General features: G+C 44.1%; 1 protein-coding gene across 3 annotated transcripts in view; it reads left to right on the top strand.

Annotated features, from left to right (window-relative positions):
* The window catches only part of DCLK1 (doublecortin like kinase 1), a 346,047-nt gene extending 332,405 nt beyond the window's left edge, over positions 1-13,642 (top strand). For 2 of the 3 annotated variants that reach the window (XM_047755857.1, XM_047755858.1), the window contains one exon: positions 9,225-13,642. In XM_047755857.1, coding sequence (XP_047611813.1) covers positions 9,225-9,389 — 165 coding nt within the window. In that variant the 3' untranslated portion in view covers positions 9,390-13,642. The remainder of the gene's footprint in view (positions 1-9,224) is intronic. The other variant, XM_047755860.1, reaches the window with a different exon arrangement.
* The last annotated feature ends 5,559 nt before the right edge of the window (positions 13,643-19,201 follow it).

The raw sequence follows: 19,201 nt of genomic DNA, 5'->3' as shown, positions 1-19,201 counted from the left end.
GAATGGGGTCAGTTAAATGCACCTTGCTTGAGGTAGGTTTGAAAGACCAGTTCCCATGAGAGCCAGAGAGGAATCCCCCATGTGGCGTGAGGAGGGTTCCAAAGGCACATACCAAGTTGCAGTGTGAAGGAAGACGTTGTCTTGACCTTGCTTTGCTGTTGAGAAAGCTCCCCACCCCAGTGTCTAAAGTGTTGCTGGAAGAAAGAGCAGGCACCGAGGTTTCTAGCAAGGGATTAACCACCCTCCCCGACCCCAGCTTGGGCATCCGTCTGTAACAGAACGTTTAACACACAGAAAATACACAGATTTAAACTTCAAAGCCTGGTTACAGAGAAAAGCATCAGGAAAGTATGAGGTTTGGTTTTATAGCTGTACCATGATACTGAAAAGTGAGGCATTAGGCTGAGGCTCAAAAGCTGGCAGCAGAACTTATAGATCCAAAATTGGTCATTGAGAGAAGCAGGACTAGTGAGACATTTGGGTTATTTTACCAAACAGGTTGCTCACTGAGATTTTGTTCCATTTTATGTTCAGAGTCCCCTTAAGAGAGGATCCCAAGTGTGTGTGTGTGCATGTGTAGTTACTGGAAACTGTTATTAGAAATGAGAAATTGCTTTGACATACTGATTGGGCGTAAATTGAAGTGAGATTTGATATGTTTTCCTGAGATTCTTGGCAATTCAGTATTGATGGAAAATTTTGTGGCATCATACTTATATTTTAATCTTGCTTTGGAACCTCTTTCACTCTTTATGATTTAAAAAGACATCTGTACTCTTTTCTACATATTCATTCCTGCCTTACTTTTATTCTGTATGTTCCCCAGTGATGCTTGCTGATGGGATGTGGATTTTATTAGGTATAAATGTGTAGGGAACGAATAATCCTAAGTATGGACACACTGTTACTCTATCAAGGAAGAGTATAAATATGCATAGGCTGGAGTCGGACAGTCCTCAAACATGTGTCAGACACATGACACATCTAGAAATGAGTAGTCTTGATGACTGAGGTGAAACAAGCTTGATTAAAGATTGGCGGCTCTGTGCATGAGTTTGTGGCTTTGGAGCCGGGAAGCCCTGCTTTGGGATCCAGCCTGCCCTACTTCCTGCCCTGTGGACCTTGAGCAAGGTACATGTTCCTTCTCTGACTTTCAGTTCCCCTATCTATAAAAAAATGAGAGGCATATTATCAACCTTCCCAAGCTATAGTGAGGGTTAAAGTGTCTTCACAGACCCAGCCCAGAGGAGGAGCCCAGGAAGGGTGGTTCCGGGAGGAAATCGTCCGCTCACACGAGGGAGAGGGAGACGTTCTCCTGGGTAAACGGATCTCTCTCCAGATCAAAGCATTGGTTATCAAGGTAGAACCATGCACTTTTTTGATGCTCTGACCGGGATATACTGTTGAATAACTTGTGTGTTAGATTAACCATGAAATGGGGCGTTACATTTTATGTAGTCTGTTGCCCCAAATCCTGATGTGTAATTTTAAAAAGGTATTCTCTAGGGCAGAGACTGGCAAACAGCCAATGGGAGAAATCTAGCTCACTGCCTGTTTTTGTAAATATAGTTTTACTGGAACACAGCCACACCCATTCATTTCTCAGTTGCCTGTGGCCACTTGCACTCTACAAGGGCAGAGGTAAGTAGCTGCATCAGAGAGGCATACAGCTTGCGAAGCCTAAGGTATTAACTCTTGGCCTTTCCAGAAAAAGTTTTTCAACTCCTGTTTTAGGAGAAAAATGTTACCAAATTAAAAGGCACCATCTGGCGGGCTTTTAAAAACTGTGTCACCACTAGCAAGCGGAAGGCATGGCACATGGAAGAGATTTCAATAAATAGTTGTTAAATTAATGATTGGACTTTTCTGTGAAGGGACCATTAATATAAAGTAACCTTAATTTTGAAGATAGAATGTGTTTATTTTTTTTTTAAGTTTGGGATAAATGAGAGTTTGGACAATCAAATCATATATGCACTGCTCTAGGATGGCATCCCACTACAGCAGTCCAAGAAAAAGTCTTTGGCAAAGGTACAAACATTGTTTTTGTGTCAAAAGGAGTTACCCCTTTACTTACCTGCTTAGTAAGTCCTAAACACTCACAGATTTTTCTTAAGATAAATGGTGCCTATATGCACTGGCCCTTTAGTTTATGAGAATAACATGGCAGCTCAGCGTAGCTTCTGCTGTGAGGAAATCAGGGGCCTTTTGGCAGAGAAAGCTGTGAATGTTGTCCTTTAGAAGCCTGAGCTCAGCAAGTGGCTATCATCTTAACCTTGTGTTGGAAAGCCACCAGAAACCCTCTGCAGAACTGCACCAGGGTGGGCTTCTACGAAGAACCACATCAGCGGGTGGGGCTTGTGTTTCAGAAGTGGTGGGAAAGCCTGCATCAGCCCTGCCCCCAAAATGAGGCATCAGATTGAAGAAAGTGGCACCTAGAAAAGAGCTTGGAAGGCTGCTGGCTTCATTCCGCAAGACCTCCTTTTGCCATTTTCATGGTCACCTTCACTTGAGCGAAATGCCATGTCATAGATCCAGATGCTGTGCAGTTCCTGGCGAGACCCCCACCCCCCCCCCCCCGCCCCAAAGGACTTTAAAGCAAAGCAAAACAGAACCATGATAAGCATGACAGCCAGTCCAAAAAAAAAAAATGGATATATCAATTGAGGTGTCAGTTTAATTTTACTAGCAAGCAAAACATTTCCAAAGTGGCAAGTGGCAAGCACATCGTAACTCAGCCCCTACAGAGTAAGAGGGAGCAAAGGAGAGGGTTCCTGAGATTAATGCCTGGACAGCTGCAGCCCCGGCTCGTTCTCCTAGGTAGTATGAATAATGGATGGGCTCAAAGGCAACATGCACAATAATGTTCTTTTATTAATGAAATGAAGACTGCTTGTGATGGCCAGCAATAAATTAAGAAAAGCGAAAAAGGAAAAGCAGTCACTGTTTGCCTCTGAAAAATGCAGTTACTTAAATCCAATAATTACTGCCACGACAGAAAGCATCGCCTCTGAACTTAAATGAGGTGCATCTCTTGCAAACCTTGCACATAGTGAGTGCAGAAGGAGTATTTTTGATCCATAGACTGGAAGGCCTATTGTTTACGAAGAAAAAAACCTAACCCATTCTAGTAGATGAGTGGTGCTGTTAGGTGTATTCATAGTGTTTCGTAGGTGGAAGTTTCCCAGGGGTGATGTGTGGCACCTCCCCTTCAGCCTGTGAACTGGGAAATGGGGGCGCGACGTGGCTAGGGAACGTGTCCAGGTCAGGTCACATAATCAGCTGAGCTAGGACAAAAAGCCAGTTCTCCTGTCTTCTTCCCCCGCCTGCTGCCTGCAAGGGGATTAAGCTAAAGCTACCAGACAAGGCAAGCATTACACAGACGCGGGAGACTCAGACTGGAAAATAAAAGTAACGCTCCAGTTCCTATGCTCACTTTGGTCCTGACCTTCCACCTCCGTGCTGTATTTCTCCTGTAAAGATAGGCCAGGTGGGTGCAGCCTAGGTATTTATGCTGATCTCCAACTTTAATGTCAGAAAGAAGGATTGAAAATATCTGAGTGCTGTGTGGAGGATAGTGTCATTTTATTCGAACAGAAGAAGGTAGCAGCCAAATTCATTGGCTGTACCTATTGTTGGAATACATTTCCTTGGTATCCGGCAAGCCCCGTCCCTGGGTCAGGCATGCCTGGGGTTATGGCAGGCACCAACGCATGGGGGGGGGGGCACTGCTCTAAGAACTGCAACTGCTATGTGCGCAGCCCCTCGAGCTGCTGAGGTAACTGGCTCAGTTTCCACACTTCATCTAGCAGCTCCTAAGAACACTGGGATCACCAAGGGCTTACAACTGGAGGTAAGGATGTAGTGTTTCTTCTGGGTAGGACAGGTTGATATTAGTTTCTATCATTTTATTTGGTGTTACTAGGTCTGTTTATCAGGATCCTCCAGTTTACCCTAAGTTGGCTGTAGCCCAGACACAATATAGGCATTGTCATTGGGTACATATTTTAACTAGATTAGAGCTTCAAGTTGGTTACTACTGGTCAACTCTAGAATCTCAAGGGCTTTCTTGCTCACCTCTAACCTGTGATAATTAGCACCAAAATGTGATAATGCAGGCTTCAGATTCTCTTACGAGCTCTTAATGAAGTGATAACTTACTGAGCAAACACTTGGGAATTCTACTGCAAGTCTATTCATGTCGGTTCAACAAAGCTGCAAACCATGAGCAAAATAACTAATAAAATAATAAATGTTAGGAAGTCGTAAGTTTTAATGGAACATCAAGGCTGAGGACAACCTTACTTTATAAAGATAGGCATTGGAGAGGGAGAAAAAAATATTTGCTTGCTATCAGGGAAACTTAAGTGATTGAGAAAGAGGAGAGCAGCCTTTCAGAAATGGTTGAAGGGCCCCAGATTTAAATCTATGATGCAGCACTTCAGAGGGAAAGTTAGGTTTTAAATGTTTTCTGGGGAGAAGATGATCAGTCGGATAATAAATGTTTTTATAGCAATACTTTAAAAAAGAATGCACTGGCATATTGTTCTGTTTCCTTGCTGAATCCATCTGTCCTGAACTACATGTCAGGGCTACCGAATTCAATTGTAAAGTTGAACTGCACAGATTTTAGAGGCAAGTTAATTTTAGAGTCATATAATTAAAATTCTGAAGATAACATATGACAGTGCTTACTGTGATAAGAGATCACAGTAAATAGTTTTGACTAATAACTATGTAAGAGAATATTAACATCTGATGTCAGCATTTGGTCATATCTAAAACATAAATTGTATTCTTACTCTTTTGTATTATAGCATTGCTTTTTTTTTTCAGAAAGTGCATAATCATCTAAAACATTTTTATTCTGTATTAACTAAGAAATATTGAGTATGTCCCTTATATGCGTGCCACAGTTGGCTAGACATTCTGGAAAGATGCAAAGACGTTTCGGATGCGACCACAGAGGATCTGAACCTCTAGCATAGAGGATCCTACCAAGCTTGTGTGGGATTTGGGGAATATGTACAGAAGAGATGATAGGCCTGTGCGTAGGTGCCAGAAGCTTAGCCAGGACAATACTTGTTTGAGGAATTTAGAAAGAAAAGGTGTGATGTAGAAGGTGAGACTGATGGAATCTTGGGAACCAGGTGCGTATGCGTGGGCAGGAGTGGGAGGGGTGATGTCAGACTGGGGAACACCTCAAGCCAAGACGCAGAGGGGAGTGTGGCTGAGGTGCCTTCAGAGATGTACCAGTTGGGACTGTTTGGATTACAAGTGAAGAAAAGCCAAACCAAACTGGCTTTAAGCAAAAGGCAAGGCATGGTTTTATATAATCTGAGAGATCCAAAGGTTGAGTCTGTTTTCAATGGGGCAGGGGGAATTCAGCACTCCGCAGGGCTTGGTTTCTTTCCCATCCCCCTCTGCCTCCCCATGATGGCTTTAGTTTGGAGCTTCATGGGGTACCAGGGTGTGGGAAGCAGCACCAGGCTTGCCATCCTTGCAGATGGGGTTGATTGTGAATGTGCGGTCTCAGCCAATGTCTCCTCGTGTCCTGTGAACAGGGTCCGGAGCCCATCCTAAACCAATCACAGGTATTGGGGGACATAGCAAGACTTACTTCTGGGCCATCCCGCCTCACCTTCAGAGATGCGGATAGGGTCCCCTTCACTAGGACCGCAGATTCTGGGAGCAGGGGATGTCCAAAGGGAAACTGAGGCAGGGTTAACCATAAGCAGAGTAAGTGGGTTACAGGGACGCTGAGTCTGCTGCTGTCACAGGAGTCACCTTGAGTAGTAACAGGAACTAGACGCTGGAAATTTTTATTGTAAGCATGTTGTGACTGTTAGGACAGGAGTTGGAACTGTAAATAAATTGGACCTGGAGATACATGACCTGTCAGCTGCGTGCAGGACAGGCAGGGGCTTTGATGCCCAGAAGGGCAACACTGTGACTTCTGTTGAACTTCCCTGTATTTCAAAAGACGCAACATTTGGAGAGTATCTAGTGTGGAGAACACAGATGAGATGCTCAGACTTGAGCTCTCCAGAGTCCACGGTGTGGCAAGGAAGACAGGGCTTCGGCCGGGTGCGTGGTAGGCAGTATGCACACTGATAGCTGTACTGGGCTTCGTGGTAACACGGAGAAGTTCTTAAAATGAGCTGTGGTCCTTAGAGCAGAGTGCGCAGGAATCCCAGGAGGCGAGGCCTGTGGACAGTGACACCTTCTAGAGTATCTTTGAGAGAGGCTGTCAGGACCCTAAACATCCCCTGAATAGCTTTTGAGAATATTGTCAGGACCTGGGTGGGTCGGAAGCTGCCTTTCTGTCTTCAGACCTGGATCTCCTGGTACGTTTACAGGCCCAGGGTGGGACCGTACATGCGGCAGCGGCCCCTCGCTGGCTCTGGAGGGTTCTCGGGCCATCCAGCGTAGGAAAGCCCTGGTCCTTTGGCCTCTGATGCTGCCTGTGGTCCATGTCTTCTCTCTGGCTGGAAATGGAGAAAGCCTGAGCTACTGGAGTGTGGTGGCTGCACTGAGTTCTCTGCCTAGTCAGTGTGACCCAGTACAGGCGAGTCTCTCCACATGCCTGGGCCTAAGTTTCCCTGCCTGAGAAGGCAAAGCCCTGGGCAAAGATGCTTTATAAAGTTTCTTTCAAGGCCAAGAGTCTATACATGGAACAGAAACAACCATCACACCCTTATTCCATGACTTCTGATCAGGACATGCTGTGTTTCCAAAATTAACTGCTGTGAAGTTACTAGTGACTCAGCACAACTGAAAGCCTGACAGCACTTGAGCACCAAGGCCCATCAACAAAAGCCAACATTTAAAAGCTGTGAACTAGAGAAATTGGCAGGAGTGTCCAGAACTGACCACTTAAAAGAGACAGAGGGAGGGCTGTCCGGGCAGAGGGACAGAGAGGAAGAGATTTTGAGTGCCCGTAAGAGCATTTGGAGAAATGAAGGTGAAAATACAGGGAGCGGGCCTGTCTAAGCTGGTGAGTGGTACCAGCCTCTGCACAAACTGCCTTCCGTATTTGTGGAGAAGTGGTTGACTGCAGTGGCTACAGCCAAGAGCGTGACTTGCAGTAATAGAGTAAAACCTGGGGAGATGAGGTAAATATGGAGAAGGTGCCAGTGAGAGGCGGGAGGGAGGGAGGGAAGGTACTCAGATAAGTTCTAAGGTGAGCTTTGTTTTGCATTGCTTTCCTCTGACGTGGTTACTTCATTTAAAAACTATTACATTGTAAAGGAAAAAACCCCCACCTCCTTCCATTTCTGGGAGTCTTCAGCATTTGCACATCCATTTTACCTACAGCAACTCAGGGCGGCGGGGGGGGGGGGGGGGGGGATTATTCCTCTTTATTTCACTGAGAACTGAGTGAATGGTTCCCACAGCCAGCGAGGGACAGAGCAGGACCCAAAATTTCTGACTTCTCCCCACACCCGAGATCCTCCGTTCGCTACTCAGTGATCAGTTCCATGCCAGTGACTTTCTTCTTTCTCAAAAAGGTAGAAATACATTTTTTTATGACCAAGGAGAGAGTTTATATTACTCTTGGATTAACTACAGAGTGATTTTTATATAAGTCAGACTAAATAGATGCCTGTTTTTTACATTCACCTCTGCACACACAGAACATCTTCAGTTTGCTATGAAAGCAAAACACCATGTGTTGTAACTTTACAGTGTTTTACATAAAGTTAGTTAGGAATTTGGGTTTATGATGCTGAAAATATAAAATTGGTGCGTGTAAGACCAAGAACTGTGTGTGTGAGGGTCCTTAAAAATTCAACACGTCGAACAATCAAAGGTAGAGATTTCCACAAACCAGTTACTGAATCATTGTGTTAACAATCTAGTGAAAAGAAAAGTGAATTACTGAAGTTTATTTTCCTCATTGATCTGTAGCACTTATTCAGGGTATGGATAGTTTTCCCAGCAGAGCAGCTCAGCCTAACGAAGCCATTTACTGGACTGGTTCTACACACTGCCTCTTTCTCTCTTTATTACTTCATTTTGGAACTTTGATTGGCCCATCTTAGATCTGAGATTGCTCTAATGCTATACTGCGGTTGTTTGAGGGGCTTAGTTTTCACTTTGTTCTCAGAATCAGGCTGCCTATAAATTTATCTCTGTTCTTTGAAGAAGCTAACAGTAAATTTCCAAGAGGAAAAATGGTGGTGTCTATCCCTGCAGAGGAAAAGTAGTCTCTTAAAAGCAGAATAACCTCCAGGCTACATCCTTTTAAAGAGGGACTTTCAAACAAGGATGCCTTCAACTTTTATATGTGTTCTGTATTTTTCTTCAGGCTTTGTACCTGCTCCTCTGCTCTCTCTCTGTGAGGTTTTTCTGTAATGACCCACTCCTCCTCACACCCATTAAGTCTGTAAGGAAGTCATGCCCTTCCCAATCCTGATGTCATAACAACTTCCAGAGCTGTGGCTGGATGGCACCTCCTGGAGATCACATGACATTTCTTCAGGAAAACAGGGCTTAGAGACCAGGAGTTGGAATACTCGTGACATTGAACCTCACTTTCGGAAACTACCACATACTACAACGCAAGTGAACTTTGTAAAGGAAAATCCATGGGAAGGTTTCCATCAGGTTTAATGCACGCAAAAAAGCAAGTTTCAATTTTGGGCATTAGGTTCGTTCAGATTAAATCCATCCTTCCCAGAGACTCAGCCTCACACCCTCATCAACACAGGATAAGATCATTTAGAACAAGAGGTGCTGAAGTAACAGGATGAGCTTGTGGCTCTGTTTCCAGGTCTGACGACTTCATCCCTTCTCATCTTTATGATACAGCTGCCTGGAGCTGAATGTTGACGAACGAGGCACGCTGGCATCCTCACGTGTCAGACACACAGGCCGGGGGCAGCTCCTGTTTACCAGGGGTTGCCGGGCTTGGCTGGGAGTGACCAAGGGTAATAGATGTGGAGCAGCTAGGGGAGGCCTGGGGAGGCCCGGAGAGGGTGAACCCACGACATCATCCATCCTGCCTGTGCCTGCCATGTCATGACCAGGTGCTCTTTGGAGCTGTGTCTGGGGGAGCAGAGAACTCCCCAGCGGTGGGATGGCAGTCAACCAAAGTGAACCATCATGGACAGGTTAACTCAGCCAGCATATTTTTCTGACGTCAGAAAGTTCCAGGAAATGTTTCTTTTGCCATTTCCTTCGGCCTAATTGTCCTCTTTCTCATTTTATGCCCCTGCTAGACCACCGCTCTTGATAAGGAGAGGCAGGTTTTCCGACGAAGACGCAACCCGGATGTGAGGAGCCGGTACAAGGCCCAGCCTGCTCCGCCTGAACTCAACTCGGAATCGGAAGACTACTCCCCAAGCTCCTCCGAGACTGTTCGCTCCCCAAATTCACCCTTTTAATAAGAAGTCCTAGCTTAACCCTTTGAGACTCTGAGATTTTTTTTTTTTTCCAAATTTATGTAAAACGGTTTCATCTGATCTCCCTAGCACTCAATGCTTGAACAGCCGAGCAGAAAAGTGTGTGTTCTGGGGTCCTTGTACTGAGTTCCCTTTGCTGAATGAGACAATGACATGCTGTTGGTGAAGATGGCAACTTGCTACTGATCAGGTCCTCAAAGGGTTAAGGCTGTTTTGCAACTTTTTTAAACAGAGAAGCAATGAATGTTTTCATCAGTCAAGCTAGGCTCTGCAGTATGTAATATGGCACTTGTTAACCCTCTGAGTATACAGGGTTCTGTGGAGAACCTTGGGGGATTTTTTAGGCCTTTGGATTTATATTCACATGTTTCTTGATCTTGCTACAGATCAGGGGGTGTTAATATATGCCGAGAGGTCCAGACAAGAAGAGCGTCTAGAACGATATCTTGCTTGTCCTTTTTTCTGGGTTTAGAACCTGGCAAGTTCATAACTTAAGCATCAGCATCCTCTCTCCTCTTCAGAATCCTATTAAGAAAGGGACTCTCTTCACTGGAGGTCTTAACTGTCAGCTGCCCTGAGTCCTGCATTCTGAGTGGAGGGTCTTGGGTCTGCAGCCAACAGCCTTTGACCCAGGAAATAGACGATGTCCCCTCCCTGAAACTGTCTCCATAGGAAGATGTGCTGATGATGCCCCAGAAATGCTGCTTCCACTTCAGCTGCTGCTACTGCCAGCACAGACCCTTGTCACCGTAACTTGTCCTGTGCTTGGTGAGTGAGGGTCTGCTTGCTCAGTATGAGACATCTACAGGAAAAAAAAAAAAAAAAAAAAACAAAACCGGTGGAAAAGAGCAATAAATTTCCAGGTGCTCTATAGGGCTGGAACTTGCAACAGAAAGAGGCAACAAGATCCTGTTCTTTTTCTCACCCGCCTTTTCATGCATTTCTGTCTTCAGTGTGAAATTCACATGGAGTATGAAATCCACACACAAGAGGAGCTCTGGGGTACCAGGGACCAGAGGCAAGTGCTTTGCAAGGTGACTGAGAAAGCAGAGTGGGCAATCTAGAATGTTCTAAAAATGAGTTTGAAAGAAATAACCATCAGTAAGATAATTTCACCTGCACCGTTAGGTTATCTACATATAGCCTCCCAGGGAGAACAGGATAGGAGACCCAGAAGGCACCCCTGGAGGGAAACTTTCATTCCCTAAGACGGCCTTTTTATAGGGCTATCTTCACCTGTCCACAAGGAGATGCTTGCTGTTTTCTCTCTTTGGGCCGAGTTCTGTTCAACATCTCTATTTTATTCCTGTTACAAATCTTTCTCCTTAGCCTTGTGCTTCAAGCTGCTTCTGGAATGTGTTACCTTCGGAATGGGGGCCAGCTGCTGCCTAGAGTTACTGCATTGCTTTAAGGAAGTGGCTGGCCACAGTGTCTGAGGGCAGGTGCGCAACTCAAACGTTCTCCCAAGTTTGCTCGGCACTGTGGCGCAGGAGATAACCAGTGAGTGATAGCTCGTGAAATCTGCATCTTGGTGGCCGAACATTACTCTTTGTCTCTGCTTTGGAATACACTTCAAATATCTGAACATCTTGAAATTTGTATATGATGTAGTTCTTTATTTTTAAATACACATTGGTCTTCGATGGCTGCTTTTTACTCTTTAATTCATAGGCATACGGTCTACATTAGTACAGAGTTTTAAATCACAGCACGTCATGGCTTTTGCAACATAGTCCCCTCGGTTTTTGGCTCTTCCATGTTTAGGTTTATCTCTTTGGTCTATGTTGTAAATGACCCATGTAAACTTTAGATCATTTTATTGAGAGTCCCTCCCCCTCCTTTTTAGACAGTCTTGAAATCTTAACACACAACATCGCAAAGAAGCACCGATCTGTTGGGTTTGGGGGAAGGAGGGGGAGCGAAGAACACCAGGAAGGGTGTGGTGTGTAGGCAGTTTCCCTGTCGGTCAAGTACCCTGAACTGGTCAGAAGTTACTGCTTTCTCTAGAACATCAGAGCAAAGCACTATTCTAAGTAAGACTAAGGAGTGGGTACATAGCTTGGCCTCAACTCTGAATGTGTGAATATAAAAAAAAAATCCCATGGGCAGAGACCTACCTGCAGGAGATGGTCACTTTTGTTTCTCTGAATTACTGCTTTTCCCACGAGCATTATGTGTATTGCTCCAGCGTCTAGTGTACAGACCTTTCAGTGCATGGCCGTTTTCCATCCAAGTCTTGAAGGACTGTGGCCCGTGTGAAGCTGTGGCATGTTTCCCAGAACACTGCAGAGGGGCAGCTCAGAAGAATGCAGGGCCATTCAGCATGGGGACCCCAGCGCATCGCTGTAGAATTTGAGTGATCTATGCTGAATAAAGAGAGGAATGTGACCTGTCAAGTAGAAATATTGAGTAATCAGATGGAATGCAATCTTTTCAGCATGAAGCTATCGAGATCCTGAATGTCAGAGACGTACTCAGAGGGTTAACAGACAAGCACAAGGCATGCTGATTACGTGGGTATACCCAGACTGCTTTGCTTTTAGCCAGTGCTTTCTAATTTTTTTCATGACATTCTTGGGATAGTTCAAGTTTGAAATAATTAAGTGGTGGTGTTCTTTAAGGAATTTCTATAACCAAATTGATCTTATTTTTTATTTCACTTTATTATAGAATAAATATGTATCATTATGGCAGTGTACCTCTGTAATTATCAATTTAATCCTTGCCACAAGTGTCTCCATATTTTTTCTTCTAAGTATTTAATATAGCTCTTACGGTGGTGGCCTGGTGATGGCGACTGTCTTTCCTCTATTGATACATGACCCACCGTACGGTATTTTCAAGGGGATTTTAAGATTCATTTTGTTTCAGTTTGGTAGTAGACTAGTTAAGGAAAAACTCATTATTTGCATCGTGTAAACCATCTCTGTAGATGAGAACTGTTCATACTGATGAACACACTTTTTCTTGACATCGTAGCAGAAATCATTTTGTCATAATCAATGAATATGTGATTTGCTCCAGATCATTAGAAGGAAAAGTAAGATTTCAGTTATTGAAAATGTTTTTACTGTAGCCCTCATCTAACTTACACGTGGTGCATACTAAAATTAACAGAGAAAAAAATGCAAATAAACCGCTGAAAACACTTGGTGTTTTGTATTCAGTGAGAACTTCCTCGAACCTACTCAGCACCCCCATGGGTGGTGGCTAACGGGCCCATCATATATTGTTGAAAGAAAGCAATATATCCATGAATGAAGGCTAAAATTGCAATCCTTTACCCTCTGAGGCATATTTCAGTTGGGAACAAACAAAAAGAAAAATTGGCTTAGCTTAGAGGGTCACCGAGCTGCTGTATGACCAAGGCTCACGCACATTAAATCATGGTTGTTTGCTGGCCAGCAGTGCCCATTAGACAACTCTTTTCCTCGCACTGAAGGGCAATTGTGCTTGAGGGAGAGCGTTAATATTATTGTGTTGCCTGCTAGCCCTTCTCTGAGTCAGGATCTGTCAGCATTTCCATGATAAACTTCTAATTTCAGAGGTTTTTAATTTGACCATAAAAAGGTGCCCCAGGCTGAAGTTTGCTATATAGAGGGCCTGTTCCAAAGAGTGAAGGTTCGCTTCCTTCTTTTCTTTGCCCAGTTCTCCCCAGGAAAGAACAGCCAAAAAATCTGGTATGTCCCCTCCTTCACTGTAATTTTAGAATGTTGGAAAGCACCAAGATCCAAGGTGGTAGTGAATTATTCATTGGGATGTGGGTTTAAAAAAATTAACGAGTCACCTGGCACATATTGTAGATAACATATCTTTTCTATAATCTGTAAATCATTAATTTTTTAAATTGCTACATGACTTTTTTTGGGGTGGGGTGGGGAGTACAGTCAAAGATTTTTTTCAAACTTGAAGTTGGTCTGCTCAAGGGTTAGCCTTTTCTGCGTGTTGTCTGCCATTTCCATTAGGGGTTTGGGAAACATACTCTCAGAAAGACCCTTATTTTGCATGCAGTGATAGAGGGTCAGATATTTACTTCTTTGGGAAATACGGATTTCTTTATTTAATCAAATTTCATGAAGCCATGTGAAGGAAAATAGTGATTAAAAGCACTTCCAAAATTAACATTTTTGTCAATTCAGATATGATAAGAACACGTGAATACTTCACACTTTGTTTTAAAGACAAAAAAAAAAAATTAACAAAACTTGAGGACACATTTGATCCCTGCAAATGTGCTTTAAAAATTGGCTCAATGGTGCTTACACATGAAACAATAACAAATGGGGTCTCTAGGACTGTCGGAAGGAAACTTTCATTTGTCTGTAATTACATACTTGAGGAGGAGGTGCTTTTAAGGCAGTCTTTTTTATTTTTAATCATCTCAAATATGCAACCATCCATCCAGTAACATTAAGGGTCGTAAACTGGTGGGAAACAGGAAATTCAGTGTAGAAGCTTAGCATGCCTCGGGTTGGGGTGGTTTGTATTTTTCCTTTGGTTTTTGTTGTTGCTGTTGTCCTCCTCCTTTGGGCTTCGACACTGAAGCTGCGTGATCACTTTTCAGTGAGCAAGCTTCTAACTGGCAGGTGTTTCGATCATGAGGTTTGCAGTCTCCTACCCTCAGAGACAAGTGAGAGATCTTGTTTCATTCTTTTTCATAAAGGAAGAGCAATCTCTACCATTAAACCCTACCTGTACTTTTCCTCAACATTCTTCTTAGGTCAACTGAAGTGAGACCCTTAATGTTGCTTCAATGTAAAATTGTATATTTTTGTCTGTGATATACTTTATTAACTTAAAGTAAATAATAGTTCTAAAAGCCTTCACTGTTGGTATTAAGAGAAAGTAGGATTTTAAAAGTGATGATAAAGATGCTATAATGTCAATTCATTCCAGTCCAATCGGATGTGGTAAGAAAAAGACTTTGAATAGTTCTCTAGGGACAATTTCTCACTGGCCATTGACATTAATCTTTGATGTATTCTCTGAAAAAAATAGAAAGAAATTGAAACTGGTCCAAGGTTAGAGTCATATCCTCGGTAACTATTTTTTTTTAATTTTATTAGGAAATTAATAATAATCTTTTTCATTCTGGCTGAAAGGAAATTGTTAAAGGATTAGTTGAGTGTGAAATTAAAGAGTATTTTGCTCATGCATACTGAAAAGGTGGGCTAGGAACTTGATGTATTTAAACAAGTTTCTGAAAGGTTTCAATTTGGTGCAAGAAAAAAATGCAATGTTTCCTTTGAAAATACTGAATTTGTCAATTGCTGCATGGATCAGATGGCACAGGTTAATCTTGATTTTCAGAATCTTAATGAAATAACTTTCAAATGGTTTGTATCCATGATTAAAGCTGGAATGAGATCCAATTTTTTCCTAATCTCTCAGTTTAAGCTAATAAATGTAGGTTAATGTGGATGAAATCATCTGTGATCTATTATGTTCATTTATCAACTAAGCTTTTTTGATGTTGCCTGTTTTTATGTAAAACATGTTCTTAAAAGTTAATAAAATAATAGTACTTGGTGTATGAACTACTACATAATACCCTAGCTGCAGTGTCCACTCCTCAGTTCACTTTGCCATAATGGAGTAAAATTTCATTTCAGTTGAATTCATAATTGACACATTCAGTCCACGAAGGAATAGCCCAGCTGTGTTCTTGGGGGGAATTCTCTCTATGCAAGGCTTTAAAAATTAGTCATGCGGTCAGAGTGAAGCTTTCCCACATGGCCTCCATAGCAGAGTGTATATTTCATGAGCATAATTCAAAAACAACTATTCCAAAAATGTCCCTTTTCATATATTACCTTCCTGCCTGGGCCAGTGACTTGGATAAACACAAAGAAATCAAATACCATTCAGCCTTATTTTTTCCTTCAGCCTATATGCACGAGTTCTCCAGGGAAGAATGTTGTTTTATCCACTAACCTGTAATTAGCTGCCATTTTTATAGCAATGTCCTATTAGGCATCCCACATGCAATACGGACCTTAGAGAAGACTGCGAAGTGGTACAATGGAATAAAGTTCTTTTCTATGCGAGTTGTTTAATGCTAGGAGATTGAAAAGTGGGCCAACAAAAGTGAGTGCAGGTCCCCTGGTGTCCTATGAAGGTGCCAGAATATCTCCAAGCGCCTGTAAAATTAGCAGTCACCTTCCCTGCCATCTACACGCTGCTGCTGCTATTGCTGTAGTTCTGCCTCTTGCTTCTCTACAGTGAAATTGCTGGGTCCTTTCGAGGCTTTCAGGGCAACTGCTGTGAAACAATAGCTAAAGTGATTGCTTCCTAAGGACTGTTACCTTGTTTTATGAAGCTGGCAGCTTTGCCAAAAACCTGCCATCAGACCGAAAAAAAAAAAGTGCCCTAACACAGAAACATCAAAAACTCTGGGACTGAGGATGATAAAACTGCCACATCAGGACACTGGGAGAAAGATCTTCCAGACTTGAAAGGCGGATGTTGGAAAGACGGCACTTAATATTTAGATAAGGAAGTCATGCAAATGGAGGTAAACTTGTATGTAAAACAGGTAAAGAAGCATCCTGGGAAATTTCTTATACCATCTCCTTACACAGCAGAAAGGTTTTGCTCTATCTCTATCTTAGAAGCTTCCCCAGCTCCAGAAGGGGCACCAAGGGAAGATGGGGAGCCCCGCCCAGCCAGCTGGACCAGCCAAATCCACGCTGGCCGCCAGCTCTGTGACAGATGTCCCTGCCAGCTTGCCTGCACATCCAAATCATTCATTCAAATGTTTCTTGAGTAAGTGCCAACGCCACGGAAGGCACCTCATTTGGGCTTAGAAGAGGGAAACTACGTTGTCCATTTTTACCTTCCCTCTGGATCCAAAGACTAAGGATGAGAAAATCTCTCTCTAGTGGCAAGGTCTGCTTTTTATTCTGAGACTCCTGCTCCGGGGTTCAGGTAACCTAGACATCACATCCAGTAAGGCCTTGTGGTTATGGCAACCTGGACTCTCTCACTGGAGGATGTGTGTCTGCCATCTGCCTGTTCAATGGTGCACACACTCTGAGCTGCTCTTGGCTTCGCTCCTGGCCTCTGAGGTAGCGGGCCTCCCAGAGTCCTCTCTGCCATTTGTAATTAGCATGCGATTTACAACTGTCGTACATGAACACATTTATTTGACCAGCATCTTCCAGGACCTACTGTGAGTGACGTGCTATGGTGGCGAAGATGAACAAGACAATTTCTGTTCTTCAGAATCAGTTCTAGTGAGAAGTCTCCTCCTCTGGATGTCCATGCGTTGGGGCGCCTGATTTATCACTCACAGATGGCTGAGGACCAGTCTGTCGGGGGGCGAGGCATCCTTACCAGCCCAAGACTGGCCCTCTCAGCATGTGTAGACTGTGCGCCTGTCTGCAGGCCAACCATCAGTCACATGCAAATGCATCTGGGACCTGCTTTTCTCCAACAATTCATATATTCTTATGTCACCCTTAGAAGGAGGCAAAGAAAGGAAGGAGAGAGAAGGAGGAATTGAAGGCTGCTGACACCAAAGCTGTCCTGGTTATAAGATGTAGTGTGTTATTTGAGCTTTTAAAAGGAAGAACACTAATATCTGACATTGTGCTCCTCCAAACCAGTCTGAGGATGCACTCCATGGGATCATAGGACGTACCTTAATGTAGCTTTAACAATGGCTTTGGTCTCTTTCAAAATCTTCATCCAGGTAAGTGATAAGATACATAATAATAAGATCTCACCAATGGCATCATTAGGGCATTTCTTCAGAAAGCGGCGGTGGGGGGGTTCCCAAGAATGTTCTAATTCTCACACTTCACTGTTTATTCTCTCCTTTACTTCTAAGATTCCCTTTGTGGACCCATTACCCCGATCCTGCACTAGTATGGTCAGTTTCAGCCTGAGGGACCCCCTCCACAATGTGCCATCGGGGCATGCCATCTACTCCCATCCCCAGCAAGCTCCTATCAGGTGCCAGTCCCTCTGCTGGCTCCTGGGATCCATCCTGGGGTCACAAGATAAAGGACCTATCCACTGGCTCCCCCACGATTGAGGTCCTGTGTGGGAAACAAGTGAAGAGAGAGGCATCGCCAAGCATGATCAGAGGAGAGCAAGCGGTACTCTGCGGGGCCTCTGTTAAGTTCATCTAACTGAGATGGAGGGGTGGGATTCAGAGCAGGCTTCCTGGAGCAGGTGCTCCTGAATGAGGGCCTGAAGGATAAGTAGGAATCAGCCAAGAGAAGGAAGAATGCATTTCAAGCCATGGGAACCTACTTAGAGAACATGATGGAGCTCAGAATGAGTCAGATGGAGGCTTAAGGTCAGCCATAAGGAGGCCAGAGTACAGAGTACAGAGGCTGTCTTGGACTCAGCTGTCATACCAGGGAACAGGCAGGGGACTGGCCCATCTCCTCGCTGTGTGTGCTCAGAATGTGGAAAGTAAACTTAAAAATGAAGCAGCCCCAGAGGCCAGGTTCCTAAAGCTGGCTAAGGAGGAAGTAGAGCTTAGTAGATGGTTCTTGAGGGGGTACTAGAGACATTTCCCAAAACATCATGAATCCTATTGGCTGCTTCATGGCAATGGCAGATGACAGCCTCCCTGTGCAAACAAAGGAGCTGGTCATGTGTTAATCCTTTCCTACAAGGACTAGCATTTCCACACCACAGAGCTTCTCAGCTCACAGGGAAAAATCACATTCTTCTCTCCCAGGCTGCTTCACTTATTAAAAGACACAGAGAGAGAGAGAAATCCACTGACCCTGAAAATAGCTCTCCCTCTCCTTCTTCCCAGACAAATCCACATTATCACCTTTCCCTACAGCAGGGTGATAATTAATGTTTCACCCGAGAGAGGTTCCGTTATTCCAGCAGAATTACCTATTAATTTGCTGGATTCTTCTGATGAAGCGGTGAACTTGTCATTGGGGGCATGTTGTTCAGAATGTGAAACAGCCTTTCATTTTCAACAGGTAAATCAAGGCCCAAAGCAACCCAGACATTTTCAATTTCCTGTCTCAACATAGTCCCCTCTGTTCTCCCCTTTGCGGATGTTTCGCTTTTGCAACATTTTCTGAGTTCTCTGCTCCCCTGCTGAGAGCAGAGCTTCATCAATAGCTTCTATTGTTTCTAATTCCTCTGTAGGGGAAGGTTCACACTGGTTTCTTAAATTGGAAAACTGAACATTTCCTGGTTGGGATGGGAGGGGGACCTTTTTCCAACACTGCAGCTGCTGAGTCTCTCAAGGTACCTCTCCTGCCCAGTGGTTTTGTGGGCTCTCTCGAATTGCCTGCATCTTGGTGAGGTTTTCTGCAAATATGTTTAGAGGTGAGTGTGCCTTAAACCCTCTGTCTATCAGGGCCTCTCACAACAGGGCCTTCCTCTCCCAAAAAGTTTGTACCAAAAATATCGGATGAAAACCCCACCAAGACAGCCACCAAGGAGAAACAGAGGGAGGCAGGTGTCACCAGGGTATTCAGGTGTCCAGAATGCCCAGAGGTGCATTCATAAAAGAGCGCAAAGACCCACCAGCCTGGGTGACCAAGCTGTTGAGAGGAGGTCTGTTCCCTGCTGAGCCTCAGACGTCTTTAGTGTCCGCGGCTCTGAGTGTCTGGGAGCCCCTCTCAACCAGAGCCCCAGAGTTTTAGTAGCAGAGGACACCCAAGAACCTAAAGGGTCACTCCTCTTCATCGTCATCAAAAGTATCCAACTCAGCTCTTTCCCCAACCTATCAGCATGGCTTATTCTAAAGGATAGGAACTTTCTAGGTGAGAGAGAGGCCAGGGCCTCTTGGGGCCAAGACAAGCTTCCTT

This window comes from Phacochoerus africanus, chromosome 13, assembly GCF_016906955.1.
Source record: "Phacochoerus africanus isolate WHEZ1 chromosome 13, ROS_Pafr_v1, whole genome shotgun sequence".
In the NCBI taxonomy this organism is placed as follows: domain Eukaryota; kingdom Metazoa; phylum Chordata; class Mammalia; order Artiodactyla; family Suidae; genus Phacochoerus; species Phacochoerus africanus.
The sequence above is the reverse complement of the archived record's forward strand: the minus strand, read 5'-3'. Positions and strand labels throughout refer to the sequence as shown.